This window comes from Eublepharis macularius, chromosome 2 (genome assembly GCF_028583425.1).
Source record: "Eublepharis macularius isolate TG4126 chromosome 2, MPM_Emac_v1.0, whole genome shotgun sequence".
Classification (NCBI taxonomy): Eukaryota; Metazoa; Chordata; class Lepidosauria; order Squamata; family Eublepharidae; genus Eublepharis; species Eublepharis macularius.
The window spans coordinates 25,983,349-25,999,457 of record NC_072791.1 but is presented as its reverse complement, the minus strand read 5'-3'; the positions used below and the strand labels follow the sequence as shown (position 1 = coordinate 25,999,457).

Below are 16,109 nucleotides of genomic sequence, written 5' to 3'. Positions count from 1 at the left end.
TTTTCAATCTCCAACTTTGGGTTGCCAACTTCCAGGTGGGGCCTGACTATATCCCAGAATTACAACTGATCTCTACTCAAGCACTAGGCCACTCTTTTAAACTCAGAGAACCTGGCCTCATTACTGATGCCAGAAAAGTTAGATTTTGGATGGGCCCTTTATAAGGTGCTTCCTTAAAGCAGGGTCCCTACCCTGACCCCCAAATCCTAATAAAAAAGCCTAACAAAAAAGAAGCCTAACTCAGTTCACGCTCTTATACAGAGCCACCAAAAGTCCTATCCGAATGAAATGTATCGTTTCTCCCCTTTTTAAAGGTCAGATACCTTACTTCCCCTCTCATCCTATTGGCCACCTAGACTCATCTCTCTTATTTTATTAAGTTACCTGTTCTCTTCTTAGATGCCTAGTCACTGCAGGAAACCTAAAAGATATCTGAGGGCAGAAGTGTCATATCAGAATGTTTTGTTAACCTTGTGAACAATGAGAAATGGATCTATAGGCTGGTTCCAGGGTGCAATTCTAAGCAGAGTTACACTCTTTTAAGCCCATTTACCTCAATGGGCTTATAAAGGTACAACTGTGTTTAGGATTGCATTGAGAGTATTTTCTCAGGTGGGTTAAAGGAACTGCTGTTCTTCATGAAGGAAAACGGTGAATTCAGCTAGCTTAGATGACTCACATGAAGGACAAGGAAGGGTACAGAATTTGGCCAAGTCACTCATATATTACATTGGAATCAAATGCTGAACCTTTTCCTGGATTATACCACTTCAGGCTGTAAGTGGTGATGATGCTGGTGGTACAGTCAGCAAACTGAATGCCCATCCACACACATCCAAAAGAAAAACCCTCTGCACATAAAAAGACTGACAGGAAAGGATGATGTTTTCTTTAGTGCACGTGCAAGTGATTTGAATGTACAGCTGTCTTTCCCACATCGGGGGACATTGAAACATGCATCTTTCCCTACCATTACCTAACCCATGACATGGCACAGAACAGGGGTAGTTTTACTATGTGATTCTGATTGGTGTGGAAGCCAGTCTTCACTCGCTAACTACTGGGAGGTACCAAAATACCTGGGAATCTTCCTCAGCAGATTGGAAACTAGTATTTGGTAAACACATAGGCCAACCGGCTTACTAGAAAAGTCCAATAATGGGACATTTTTATGATTATCATTCGACACAGAGGATACAAATTCGATAATTCCTGGGGAGAGACTGTTGCCAACAGAGGAGAGCTTTTACCACCTGCCTTGACAGTCTCCCTCCTTCTCCCCTCTGGATTAGTCGGCTGAAGACAAATTTATTGTATCTGGTTGTTTTGCCTTATTGCAAGATGCTTGGAGTCTGTATTGAACCTGGAGAAAAGTGGCTTAAAAGTAGCTGACTAAATAAATAAATATCGTACAGGACCTAAAATACTGAGTGTAATACTGTAAAAGAGAGCCCTGTTACTATAAGAGAACAAAACTTTTTTTTCAAGAAATGAACTTCAGAAGTGAAAAATGGAAGGATCGCAAACATTAATAAAGTAATTGTTTGTTTAGAGGGGTGTGGGAGTTTCCCTTATACATTATAAAAAGACATTTATACCCTGCTTTTCTCCCCAATGGAGACCCAAAGCGGCTTATAACATTCCCTCTCCTCCATTTTATCTTTACTAAAGCCCTTCATTCATCTGAATCCCCCTTGGAATGGAGAAAGGTGAATTGGCAGTCCCAGTCAGGAAAATAGCTGTGACTTGAGAATACAAGTCGGATGAATTAGAAAATATAAATGCTTATCTTCCTCTCTTTCTAAAATTATTAGGATCCCTAATATTTCCTATTCCGTAACAGCTGCTCATATGTTCTGTCAAGGGTAAAATTTTGTTCAACCTAGCATGCTATGTTCTTCTTCCAGTACTCAAGATTCTCCTTTTGTGCATAAACAGAAACTTTACAAGAAGCCACTTGACATATTTCAAAATTTCCACAGTCTTTAGCTTTGGAACAAACAATTGACTCAGATGAATAAGTAACAAGACTTTATTTGCATTGGGTGCTGAACTGCCAAAATAACATCTTCAGCACGAAATGTGAAGCATGCCAAGGACTAGAACTCGGTTAGGTTTTTCCCAGCAGTGGCTTGAGAAGTTCCTGGAGATTTGGGGGTAGTGTCAGGGGAGGAAGGGAGTTCAGTGGGCTCGTGGTGCCATATAGCCCATCCTTCCAAAGCTACCATTTCCTTTAGGGAAGGGGTACTGACTTCACAGGTCACGGAGAGTCACATTTACAATTACCAAAAGCTACATTTACTTCCATACCTGGCACAAGGCCTGTATCTCAGGGAGGCTCACAGCTTACCCGTTCTTCCAGTGGCGGCTACTTCAAAGTGGGAACCAACTTCCAAACACAAGCCACACTGGGAAAGGGTCTTGCCCACTTTCCTTAAGCATGAGACAGGTGCCACATTGCAGAATGGTGCCTAGAAGAGGCACAGGTACCATGGCAAAGAGCCACAAGCCACTGAGTGAGTATAACTGCTTTAGGGGAACTGATCTCTGAAGTCTGGAGATAAGCTGTAACTCCAGGAGAACTCTAGGCCCCACTTTGAGGTCGACGATCCTAAACTAGGTTCTTTAGGGCTATGAAAAGCGTGTTTCTGTCCCAGGAGTCCCTGATAAGAAACAGATACTTTCCTTTCAAGTAACCATCGTATATAACTTCAAGCTTTGAGTTACATTCACTCTGATTGTATTGGGCAGCCCTGTATACTATCAGATCATTCCTGAACATTCTGGCAGCAACTTAGGGCTCAAGACAACTTCCTTGCTGTGGCTCCCTTATCCAGAGTGAACTTTCTGGTTTGGCACCTTGGTGTTTCTCGTTTATTCCAGGCGCATGCTCTTTGTACAGACAGCATCCTTGCCTACAGACCCTCGGATTTCCTTGCTTAACTTTTTAGCTAAGCTGCAAAATGTTCCAGCAGTGACAGATAAATAAATGGTTACTCTTGCATTTCCTTTTCAGTGCTTCTCAGAACATGTGGGGAAGCCCCAATGATAGTAAGCCCAGGGCAAGATTTACACTTAGGGTTTGATATGTAGCAATTTACCACCAACGCAAGACTTGGGCTTGGATTCTATAAATGATTTGCATGCACACTAAAGAATTTCTGCCACAGAACATACTTCCTCTTCCTTTCATATACACAAGATCAATACTTTTCAATGGGCTCTTAGTTTTAGATGAAGTGTGCTCCACAGCAAAGACTATCTAGTGAGCACAGAACTTGTTCATATGATCCAAGCCTCATACTTTAAAAATCTAAAAGTCTAACATAAATATTTGGGAGAGGAACATCTGAGGAGCTTTTAAGCCATCACAAATAACAGTGTGCGATAATTACAAGTTATCATAGGAATAAAAATGAGACATCCGGCATATAATAGCAAAATTATTTACTTCCATGAAGATTACCTGGGAGATAGGGAGGGAAGCAAACCTTGATTTATGTGGACTTACTGTCAATATGGAAATAATTAAATGAAACTCAAAGTAAACATAGAGTACTCAGGATATAAGCATCACTGACGTGAACCTTGCCAAAGGATCAATTTCTGAAACAAGAAACGGTCTTGCAAGCTCTAAACAGAAGTGTGTAACGCTGATTGGCTAACCTCCGTGATGTTAGCAATAAACTCACTCCTGTTTCTCAGAGCAGTTTTGCACTTTTTTGTTTCCTTTTCAAAACTGTTGACAAATGAACAGGAAACATATGGAGCACTTCTGAAACCTTTTTTCAAATGGTGGACAGCCACCTAGAGTACAGAAGGAGGTCAAAATAGCAAACCATGTTTATCTTTTTCAGCAGCAAAGTTGGGAGGAAGTTGGGTTCACACTGCAGAACTTGTTGTGAAATCTAAATCTGTTTTCACTGCTAGTGTTCTCTTACCCTGGAAGCTTGCCACATCACAAATCTGAGCATCTTTCCAAACTGTTGCAAGAAGTTCCTATGTGGTGGCAGGGCTTAAAATGGGAGAATCCGGCTAATGTGCTATGTTTTAAAAACTATTTCATCTAATTGGCTATTTCAAGTATGTTTCAACATATGCTCATCTTTTTTAGACAAGGATGACTAAAAATACCCAGAATACTGCATTGTCTTTCTTAGATCAACAATTACTATATACCAGTGAAACACCACAAGGTGACTGCCTCCATTTGTTTCCCCAGTTAAGTGTGATATCGGAATGTAATCTAAGGACTAAAGACATCTGCACAATGTACAGTGCTTTCAGGTGGTTTAAACGGGCAACTACAGATAGACAGCCTAGCAAATATTTTGCATTCTTTAGTCAAACTCTGGTCCTCTATGATCAAGTTCTGTGAGCCCTAGATAGTCTCTGCCGCAGAGCGCAGTTCCTCCGCTAAAACGTCCCTTTGTGCAAGATCAATGCTTTTCAATAGGTCTTTGCACAAATGGAAATTTTAGAGGAAGAGGTATTGTGTTCTGTGGTTTGCACGGAACTTGTTCATAGGATCCAAGCTGATGTCTCCCAAACCTAACATTCCTACCAGCATAAGCACTCCAGGCTGCTGCACACATCTTACATTTTGCATGGGGTCCTGATATTGCGGCAGTGATGACAGCTGTGACTCAGAGTGGTATGGGGACAATCCTTTCCTGAGAGTTCTCAGATCCCCAGAGCTTGATTGCTGCAGAAAGGGAGAGGAGAGAGAGAGAGAAGAGCATTTAATGAGCACCAAAGAACAATGTTACAGTTTAAATTCCATATCCTACCCATTCAGATTAATCTGGTATTAAAGATAAACAGATGAGATATTTTTGCATATGAAACCCAGATTCCATGTTATAATTTGTAAAGTATGAGAAGTATGAAACAGTGTATCTTTAGGAATTTCTCCGATCCTTATCATTTGTCAAAATTTAAAACTAAAGACAGGATTGCTGAAAGCCTGCATGGGTCTTGCCTGTTCCTATTACTAGTATTCAGTGAATGGAAAGTGCTTTTTAAATATTGACTTATCATTGACTAAATCCCCTGCGATTTCTCTGGCAACACGAACCCTTGTTTGATTTAAGGACATTACACATGAACCTTAAACAAATATTCTGCCTATCAGAGAAACGGGCCTAGTGCAATCCTGGCTTACAAACATCTAGAATATTAAAGAGTGAAATATAGAAACTAGGACGTAAAAGACAACATTTTATTAGCAGTAAAGGTGTCCATCAGCTTTACTGTTTTCAAAGCCGTATAGTTCTGAACCTACATAAACGTGACCATTCCATTCTTTATTCTTCATTAAGACTTCTGAGTTGCACCTGCCGCTGAAATTATATTTTGTACTTCTAAAGAACTGGAGGGAAAAAACTCACATTGATGCAATAACACTTACTTACTTCATATATAGCCTGCCTTTCTCCCTGATTAGAACCCAAAGCAACTTCCATCGTTCTGCTCTCATTTTAATTCTCACAATAACCTTGTGAGGTTGGTTAGGCTGAGAGTGTGTGACTAGTTCAAGGGCACCCAACCAACTTCCATGGATTCAAACCTGCGTCACCTGTGTTTGACATGCTAACCATTACACCATTCAGGCTTCTTGAACAATCACAAATCAATGCAGGTGTATATAAAAAAAGAAATTTAGAAATCTCACAAGTTTGATTTCAACACACATCCTTGATGTTGTAACTTAATTTTAACTGATGTGCCAAGTATTTAGAGAAAGGAATACGTGTTCCATCATAAACATACTGCCTGATTTTTAATATATGAACAATCTTTTGAGTTCTGTGTATATGCATGTGAGTGTGTATGAGACTGAGAGAGAGAGAGAGAGAGAGAGAGAGAGAGAGAGAGAGAGAGAGAGAGAGAGACTGTACTAGCAGTTGTGTATGCGCTGTCAGACAAAGGAATAACAAAGCTAAATAGAACAGCAGGGAGCTTAAAATTGTTTGCTATTTTCTGGAGCGATCACAAAAGATCAGTGTCATATCACATCCCAACTGCTTCACTGTGGAGAGAAAAAAATGAGTGCTGTTGCCTTTTGAAGCTTTAGAAATCAAGCACAAATTTGACTCCAATCTCTTTGAAATATCACCAATACCATTCTACCATGATGATGTGTGAGCACCAGGAAGGATTAAATGAGTGAACTTTTGATATCTCAGTGAGTCATTAATCTCTTCTTCACTGTTCAAAATGAGGTATATGCCTTACCCAGGATTCTGTTCTCTTGTTAGAATTTATCAGCTATGCATCCTGAATGGTCATCGTCCACAAGCTAGGAATGTTTTTCTTAGCCCCCTTTTCAGTGTAATTACAGCCTGAGGTCCATCTGTTGGATGTTTTTCATTATAATATTATATCAACTATTATACTGGCGTTGCTGTTGGTGTAGCCAAAATCCATTATGAATGTATGAAATGTATTCATCCATTATGAATTATGAAAAAAATTCTGATTACCTGCGTTTTGTGGCATTTTTTAAACCTTGAACTCTATTTACTTGGCTCCTTGATTTTCACTATCTGCTTGTACTCGGATGCTGTAATGATATTTGAATTTGCTTGTATTTGGATGCTGTGATGATAGCCCAGACAATCCTCAGCCATCACATACTGATCCAAGTACAGAGAGTACCTTAGCTGTTTAAAGCATTAAAAGACTGAAAAGTCCTGTCTGGAAAGTTGGGAACAGCTGGTTAGCGGAGCTCTGCTCCGCTTACCAGGAAACCATTCCTCTCTTCCTAGATATGATGCTCCTTTGAGCTAAAATGGCTCATTGGATGCCATTCAAATGGGGCAGCCACAGAGCCGCACAGTGCCCTTGAAATACACAGCTATGTCACAGACAAGGGCGAGGGTGGCACTACCAGTACAAGAATGCAGAGGCGGTGTGTTGTCCATTTGCACTGCCATGAAGACTTATTGCAAATGTGCTTCATTCCAAACAAATCCTTTTCTTTCATTACAATACAGCTCCATTAACCACCATTTTAAACAGTTCATTTCATTTCAGAAACTGCAAATGCTGTTGGAAACCTCCCAAATCACTCCTCTGCCGCCCAGAAGTCACTTAGTTATTTGCCACCCATTGCACACCTTACACGAACAATATGTTCCAGTTTTCAGCTAAATCTAGTAAAATATTACAACAGCTATTAAGAGGGATAAAGTATTTTAATTACCCTTCTAAAATATTCCTTGCCTGCTCCTAGGAAGCTTATAAACACGCATTAGGGCAGGCTTCGTTTCCAAGTTTTTTAAAAAAGAGATTGCCAAGGAAAAGAAAGCTCAAATTGCTCATTAGCAGACTGTGACTAATAATGCATCAAGAGAAGACATCATTCCACTTAAAGTCGTTTTTTTTTTAAGAAAAGAAAACTCATTTTTGTATTACCAGCTTTCTCATGAAAAAAGAGTACTGTTGTTATATATGTTCTACTTTTATTGGGAGAGCTTTGAAAATATTTAAGGAGGGGGTCATCCTGTGGTGCTCCCCCTCCTCTTGCTACCAATGCTAATGAGGGCTGCAAGACACAGGTCGCACTGGAACCTGAACGACGGATCCTAGCATCTCAGTTGCTGGAAAAGGTAGGACTTGGGTTCCATGTGTGCTGCTCTGTCCATGTCTGATCTGTTCATCAACTTCTACTTCCTTGGTTCTTCCTCGCAACCAGCGTCTACCTTCTGCAGAAAGGGCCAGCAATCAGGTCACAAGGTGTGAGGCAGTTCAGACATGATGCAAAACCACCCACAAGCTATTTTAACTGTGGTCAGTTTGTGAAACCAGGATATGGTTCACTGACTGTCATTCAAATTCCTGTTTCATGGCCTTTGTTATTTCTCCTGCCTCCTTGGTAGAGACCCTGCTAGTATTCCAGCCTGTACTGCATTGAGCGCGGAACCAGGGAACAGACCAGAATTAAGCTAAGGTATCCACAAGATGACTACATTCATATATCAAAGGAAATCATAGTTAAGATTAACTCTAGGCAATAAACTGATTTATGTGATCCTTTTACCATCCCTAAACTGGGAGATGGGTGGCCATCATCCTCCATGAATCTTTTCCTTAGCAGGTTCCCAGAACAAACAATGACTGGTTAACACCTTGTGCTGGTACTCGGGGCAAGTGGGGGAGGGTGCTGGTTTACCTGTTAATGTAGTTAAAAAATGCTTCCTTCCATCTTGGGATTTGGAGAGGAGAGGGACCCCAGCCGTTGAGACCACCCTCCAAAGCAGCCATTTTCTCCAGAAGAACTGAGCTCTGTCATCTGCAGATTAGATGTCGCCACCTGAAGGCTGGCAACCTACCAGTTTAGTGTAGTGTTTAAGAGCGGCAGGACTGTAATTTGGAGAACCGGGTTTGATTTCCCCACTCCTCCACTTGAAGCCAGCTGGGTGACCTTGGATCGGTCACAGCTTCTCGGAGCTCTTTCAGCCCCAGTCATCTCACAACGATGATTGCCGTGAGGATAATAATAACATACTTTGTAAACTGCTCTGAATGGGTGTTAAGTTGTCCTGAAGTTGTCCTGTTATTATTGTTGTTGTTATTATTATTACCTCCACCCTGTAGTGGTGGGGACATCATAATAGTCTGTCCCTGGAAAATAATGAATCCAATTTGCTTTCAGAATGTTCTCGAGGGTTTCGAGATCCTGGATGGTGACTCTATACAAGCCTTAGCACAGGGCTTGGTGTCAAGAGAATGGGCAGAGTGATAAACAGACCATGCAATCCTATGCAGAGTTACACCAGCCTAATAACTGATCTTAGTTGGCTTAGACTGGAGTAACTCTGAATAGGACTGCACTCAAAGTCGCTCTACAGCACCGCAACCTCCAAATACAGACTCAGTTCCCTGGTTCACCCAGAAACTAAGGGCCAAGCTACACATGACAAATGACACTTGAACAGCAAGTGGATTGATTGGAGGGCAAGTGAACAGGGAGAAATACACTTGCTGTTCAAGTGTCATTCGTCATGTGTAGCTTGGCCCTTAGAGTCTTGCTAGACGAGATGCCTGGGCATGTGTTTGTCAAGTGCCAGGAGATGCAATGGCCATTTTCACATGTCTTTAAAACAGCGTGATACTCACGGAAGGCTGCCTGGCTTCCTCGCGTGATTTTTTAATGCCACCCATGATGATGATGATGCTTTCATAGCTGCCTGCCTCCCATTTGTAAACAGATGACATCAAAAATCACGCGAGGAAGCCAGTAGCCTTCTCTGAGTTGCTATTTTAAAGAGGTGTGAAAATGGCCAATGTTAGCCAGGAAACGTAGTTTTAAATGACAGACCTGGCAGAGATTGCTCTGGAGGGGACAGATTCTCTCACAGCCCTCCACCATCTCTGGTGTGCTGGAGTGTCTCCCCTTCCAGAGCCTCTGTCCTGTTGCCCTCGCTGCTTAAAACTTTGAATTAACTGAGCCTTGGCAGGCTTATCCACTGCCTCCACCCCCATACTGATTTCAATGAAAGAGGAAGTGAGCTGACACCTATCATCATTATTACTGAAGGGCCTGAACCAAGTAGGGTTGCCAGTTCCTGGTTGGGAAATTCCTGGAGATTTTAGGAGTGGAGCCTAAAGAGGGAGGTGTTTAAGGAAGGAAAGAACCTCAGTGGCATATAATGCCAGAGTCCACCCACCAAAGGCGCCATATTCTCCAGGGGAACTGATCTCTGTGGCCTGGAGATTAGTTGTAATTCCAGGGGATCTCTAGCCACCACCTGACAGAGTTGTTGGGGATTGTCTCTGTTTCTCACCCCCAGTGGCCCTTTAGGCCAGGGGACTGCTGGAACACTTCCCTGTAACTTAAATGGCCAGTGTTTCCATCTGTACCATTACGGGCAAATTCAGACACTCAAATGGCCACTTTTTCCTAACATGATCTGGACATACCTTGGCAGTTATTTCTAGAAAAATAACCCACAAGATATTAGTTTCAGGTGTTGATCTGTAGTAGAACAAGATTTGAGTCCAGTAGCACCTTAAAGACCTTTGTTATATGATGAAGAGAGCCTGACTCTCAAAAGCTTATACCCTCACATTCTTGTTGGTCTTTAAGGTGCTACTGGACTTGAGTCTTGATGTTCCGTAAGATATTAAGGATCAAACATAACCTTCTGAAATTGGCCTGCTTTGTAGCTAGTCTTTGAAGTGATGACAGGTATTTATTTAGCATCGCCTCAGGGCCTCTTTCATCTATTTTTAATTTAGTACTATCTCTTTTGCCCTGACCTGGATGGCCTGGGGTAGCCTGATCTTGTCAGATCTTGGAAACTAAGCAGGATCAGCCCTGGTTACTACATGGATGGGAGACCACCAAGGAAGTTCAGAGTGGCTGCGCAGAGGCAGGCAACGGCAACCCACCTCAGTTCACCTCTTGCCTTGAAACCCCATGAGGGGTGGTCTCAAAGAGATGCTTCACTAAAGAGATAGGGACCATAGATTTCACTACTATGTGCTACTAAGTACTATCTGTTGCCTAAGTACTACCCGTTGCTTTAAGGCAGCATGATCTTACCGGGTAGTCCTACGTTGTATATTATGTCAGTCTTAGAATTGCTTATGCTCTTTCAGCATTTCTTCAACTCTGTATCGAATTTCTGCTGATGTTATGTCAAATTCGCATTGATATACCCCTACGGCATTGTTTATTGAAATGTCCTTGAAACTGATTGTACTAATCTCACACTATGTAATCCGCCTTGAGTCTCAGTGAGAAAGGGCCTATAAATGACATAACTGATTGACAGACAGACTGACTGACTGAAATCAGCTGTGACACGATGGCACTTTATACACACACGGTATCTTTGGGGAGGCTTGAATGTCACAGGTTTTGCTTCAGCTGCTTTCTTACCAGTACTCAGTATCAATATGTACCAGCTGACGCTCATCCCTTGCTTGAGAATAAAATAAGCCCTTTCCCCTAGCATTAGAACGTGTTGGGTTTCTAGCAAGTGTCAACCCTTCAGTCATGAAAGAGTTACGCTGATATTTGTATTCATTAGTGCTAGGATGTTTAGCATAGGACCAATTAAGGATAGAGTAGCATCTTCCCGCCAAAGAAAAAGGGGGGCTTTATGCTCAATGAGGAGACCCTAGATCAACTACTGGCTGATCAGTTTTACTGAGGGGCAATTAGGATTCCTACCCGTATGCAAGGATCAATTACAGCGTTCAGTTGCAGCTTGAACTACAGAAATGTAGGAGTAGAGAGAACAACGGAACAACATGGAGCTTAAATAGGCTATTTGTTGTTTTACTATCCATGTGCCCTTTCCCCCTCATTTTGTAGTAAACTCTTTTATAGAAGCTAAGATCACAAGTGTCTGCGCTGCTTATTTCTGCTGAGCGTTCTTATTAACTCTGCTACAATTATCTGACAGAACGATGTGGAGAAAAGTTTGCATCAGCCAGATCATACACTGTCCGCTCACTGTGGCAGGCTGCCATTCCTACGATTATGGCACACGAAATTTTAAACAAATAACTCTGTCTGTAGTACGTGGCAACAAAAACAGATCCTAACAGATACACAGCAGAAATCATCGCAGCAACTTTTTATCGATGAGCGCCCTTGTCCTTCTGGCAAAGAAGATGTCAACTCTTGGTGAAATACTCTCCGCTGAATGACATTCGCAGTCACGTGATCCCTTTCACCAGTGTTTAAGGCTTCAAAAAAGGATATGCGTTTTTTTAAAAAGAGAGGGAACACCAGCTGTGCTTACAACACCCTGAACCTGTCCTTCAAATCTGAACAGTCAGATGTGCCAACAAATCAAACACTGGTTGAAGCCCTTCAACCTATGGCTTTGCCAAGGCCTCCTCCTACTCTTCGCTGCCTCTTACAATCCCCACTGTGAAAAGGTCAAGCTCTTGGTTGTCGCACACTTCATTAGCTTTTCCAGGTAGAAGTGGAGGTAGCAGTGCTAGCAGTAAACACCGCAGCCAGCAGGAACAGTGATTACTAAAAAGCTTCAAGTTGCAAGCATGTCTGATAGTTTTTCAGGCATAGAGTATGTCTGAAGGATGTGCTCGGAGCACTCGTGTAATCTTCCCTTCGCCTTTATCCTAAATCTAAAAATCATAATCAGATCACAGACTTAGATTCCAGCTCACAACACCAGCTCAGTATCAGTCCCTGGTGGCTTTATCCACTACTTTTCTTAAGCTAAGAAGGAGCAAGGTTAGAGCAACGTGGTACAGCTGTGGCTGACAGCTCAAAATTCTTCCCTCCAAAGACGTTACCCTCTTGTTGTCTTGGTGATCACCGCATAACGGAGCCCATGGCCTTTGTTTCAGTGCTTAAGAACCAGTGTATTAGAGGCTTCGTGGAAAAGCAATGACCAACTCTTCTCAGCAAGAATGCTTTGTCACTTTGATTTTGTTGTTTTTCCCCCCTGGGTAAGTTTTTTTTTAAAAAGTCCTTCACGTTGGCCTGTCAAAGCTGCCATTTGCTAGTCAGACTCACAAAGAAAACAGAATGAACATCAATCTTGTCAAGCACCATGCTGTTCGAAAGCTTCCTCTAATGATAACATGTGTGTCTGGAGTTTTCTGTTACTGTCAGTCAAGGCAGTTGTTGGGGGTGGATGGAGGTAGTGGGGAAGGCAACTACAGAATGGGGCTGCCAAAGACATTGCCACAGATTGAAAACGGCTCAGTGGGTCATAATTTCCAGATGCCAAACCAAGCCCCAATGTTTTGTCTGGTTTTAAGTTACTGATGCTGACCAAAAGAGACAGCAGATTGTATTTTGCACCCAAACCGTCAAGGCAAGGGAGCTTTCACAGGGACAGTAACAGGCATTGCTTGTGTTCAGGTGTCAGAGCTCAACGATAGAGCACGTGTTCAGCATGCAGAAGACCCCAGGTTCAATCCCCCAGGGTCCCTGAATAAGAGATCTTAGCAGAGTTGGAGGAATTATCTGCAGCCTGTGAATTCACAGCTACTCAGTAGGCAATACTGGACTAGAAGAGTCAAAGAGAACAAAGAGACAAAGAGAAGGTTTTGCTCATCTGAGTAAAGTCTTCTAAAAGTACTGCCCTACAAATGGCAGGAGGCCTCCCACCAGCAAGCCCTGCTGCCTGCTTCAAGCTGTGGCAAGAGAAAAATAAAACAAAAAACAAGTATAACCTGTTACTGACAAAGGGTAGCTCTAAGAATCACTAGAAACTCTATGGTAACTACCCCCACTTATTTCCAACTTATTTACTTAGTTCCTTCATAGTAAAGAATCCAGTAGCACCTTTAAGACTAGCAAACTATATTGTAGCATAAGCTTTTGAGAACCACAGCTCTCTTCATCAGATGCATCTGACGAAGAAAGCTGTGGTTCTCGAAAGCTTATGCTACAATATAGTTTGCTAGTCTTAAAGGTGCTACTGGATTCTACTGTTTTGCAACTGCAGAGTAACACGACTAACTCCTCTGGATCTTAGTTCCTTCAGCTACTTAACAGGACTTTTTAGGAAAAAGCAACACTCTTAATACGTGCTAGAACTAAATGGAAAGAAATCCAGAGTCTGTTTAGAGACCATGGCATGGTACCTAGGGCAATGATACAGATGGAAAATTTATCAGCCACCTCTTCAGAGACCTGCTTGAAGCAGCTCACAAAAGAAAAAATAATTCAAGGAACTAACAATGTAAGAATTATTCATAATAAAGCAAGCCATAAAAAACAAGCCAGAGAACCTGAAAACAACATTCAGCAGTCTAAAACGAGATTTGCAAAACAGTCCTCAAGCTAAAATAGACCATAAAACAATCTTAAAAGGATGGAATCCCTCAATTTAAAGCCTAGCTAAAAAGAAACTTTTCGGTCCATCGCCTAGACAACAGTAAGACACCACGAGCGCCTCAAGGGGTAGGGTGTTCCAAGGAGAAATACCACATGAATAAGGGTGAAAGAATGAGGATTTGTCAGAAAGGAAGGAAAGGTGGATCTGAAGGAAATTGCATCTTTTGGTCTAGGGGGAAAAAACGTGGTATGTATTTTCCTGAGTCAAGGGAGACTGTGTTGAACTGTGGGAAGAATATAAGCCTAGAACAGGGTTTCAAGGTCCCCTCTGGTAACAGGTGGGAGGTGGGAACTTACTAGGTCATAGCAGAGACATCATCACGTTGCTGGCAACACTCTGATGTCAGTCTTGTATGATGTCATCAGCACGTTGCCAGGCAATGCTGAGGATGCTCTGGTATTTGGGCAAAACTCGGTGGTTTGTTGATGACACCCCCCCCACCTCAGTTCCCACCAGCCAGCTGAGCAGTGGTGGGAAGTGCCAGCTGAGGATGCGGGATCTCCTGCCTCCACCAGGGACATGGCAGCTCTGTCCTAGAACTTGGCAACTGGTTATCCCAAGTCCCCTGGTGGGAGCGGCCGATCCTCCCTCCAACCTTCTACCCTTGCTATCACTCATCTGGCCAGTGGGGAGGGGGGAAAGACAGGGGAAAAGGCCTCCCAGGTGCAATCCCAGGGTGGTGTGACATCACTCATCATTGCGGAGGGCCCAGGAATGCTCCTGTGTTTCACAGCAAGCTGATTTGCCCCCTAAATGGGCCAAATCCCGTTTGAAGTGCAGCAGTGCTCCCGGGCTCTGCACAATGAAGTCACTTCCCTGAACTGATGTCATTTTGCTGTCCTAGGAGCACGTGCATTCAAAGTGCATGCAAAGACAAAAGAATAAGGTGACTATCGCCCCCTCCCCTCTCGCTAGTAGAGTTAAGGGGACCTGGCAATCCTGAACACAATGAACAAACAAATTCAAGGATCAGATGGGGAAGAGATTACTTGAAGCAAAATAATAGTAAGTGGCGGGGGGGGGGGGGAGGAGAAGAATTTCCTAGAAAAACAGTTGAAAACAGGATGAAAGATAACTCTATCAAATTTCAAGACAATTACAAATTCCATGTATTGCCAACAACATTTTCTAACAGAGTCTATTCACATACAACAGAAGATGAAATATGCTTCCAAGAACCCTGCAATTCATTGTCCATAAGAAAATCAGACAAGCGAGGGATCACATCTGAGATGAAATACATCAGCCACTGCACTTTCTTCAAGCCATTAAATATCAGTACAATATGTAAGGCCTGAATTTGCAAGGCCCTGTGCCATTCACCGATGTGAATAATTTGCCCCATAAACTGTTCTCTTTATAACCAAAATTGTTTGATCCTTTGAGACTCAGGAATCACTTATTTGCACAAGGTGAATTAAAAGGTAGAATCATTCCTTTCAGAGATGTGCACATTGGTTCACGTTAAATGGATCAGTTCTGAAAATGAAGTTTTGATAGTATGCTTTCTCTATCGACATACTATGCGGTATGGAACAGGAATCAAATAAGTAGGCATGCCTTTTTTAAAAACCTGGGCTTATTCAAAATGGAAATTGCTAACATTTGAACCTGCAAGCTAGAGCCGTATGAGCAGCAAACAATCCACCACCAATATTACAAGCCAAGTCTTCCCCATACCCAGAATGCTAGAAGCGTAAACGTCTTAAGACATCTCTACCTTAATGAATTTTCTTGGTGAATTGTTGTGACCAGCCAGCTAGGAGGGAATAAGAGAATGTTATACATCTCCAATTTTAATTCGGAGCAAAACAACATTATTATTATTATTTTTTAAAAGATTACATTCTAAAATTTACAAAGACCTTTCCCAACACTGATTTGCGAGAGCCAGTGTAGTTCACTGGGTAGAATGTTCAACCTGGGTTTCAATCCCAATCAGCCATAAGTCTCACTTAGGCTAGTCAAAGGGCCAAGCTACAAGGTTGGACACTTGTCAGCTTCCCTCAAGTTTTGATGGGAAATGTAGGCATCCTGGTATTGCAGCTTGGCTCTCCAACTGCTGTCCAATGGACTTTTCAACTGTCACTTGTCCAACATTCTGCCAAGCTGCCTACATTTCCCATCAAAACTTAAGGGAAGCTGACAAGTGTCCAACCTGTGTCATTCGTCACTTGTAGTTTGGCCCAAAGTCTCTCAGCCTATCATACTATACACTTTTACCATGAGAAACAGTACTGATTAGTCTTTAGTGTTGGACTAGTCTCTAGA

At 42.3% G+C, this 16,109-nt stretch overlaps 1 protein-coding gene across 2 annotated transcripts in view; it reads right to left on the bottom strand.

Annotated features, from left to right (window-relative positions):
- The window catches only part of CCDC85C (coiled-coil domain containing 85C), a 219,744-nt gene that overhangs the window by 43,329 nt on the left and 160,306 nt on the right, over positions 1-16,109 (bottom strand). The window contains exons 3-4 of one of the 2 annotated variants that reach the window (XM_054971511.1): positions 15,559-15,597; positions 4,601-4,705 (exon numbers count right to left, since the gene is read on the bottom strand). In XM_054971511.1, the coding sequence (XP_054827486.1) occupies positions 4,601-4,705; positions 15,559-15,597 (144 nt within the window). The remainder of the gene's footprint in view (positions 1-4,600; positions 4,706-15,558; positions 15,598-16,109) is intronic. The other variant, XM_054971512.1, reaches the window with a different exon arrangement.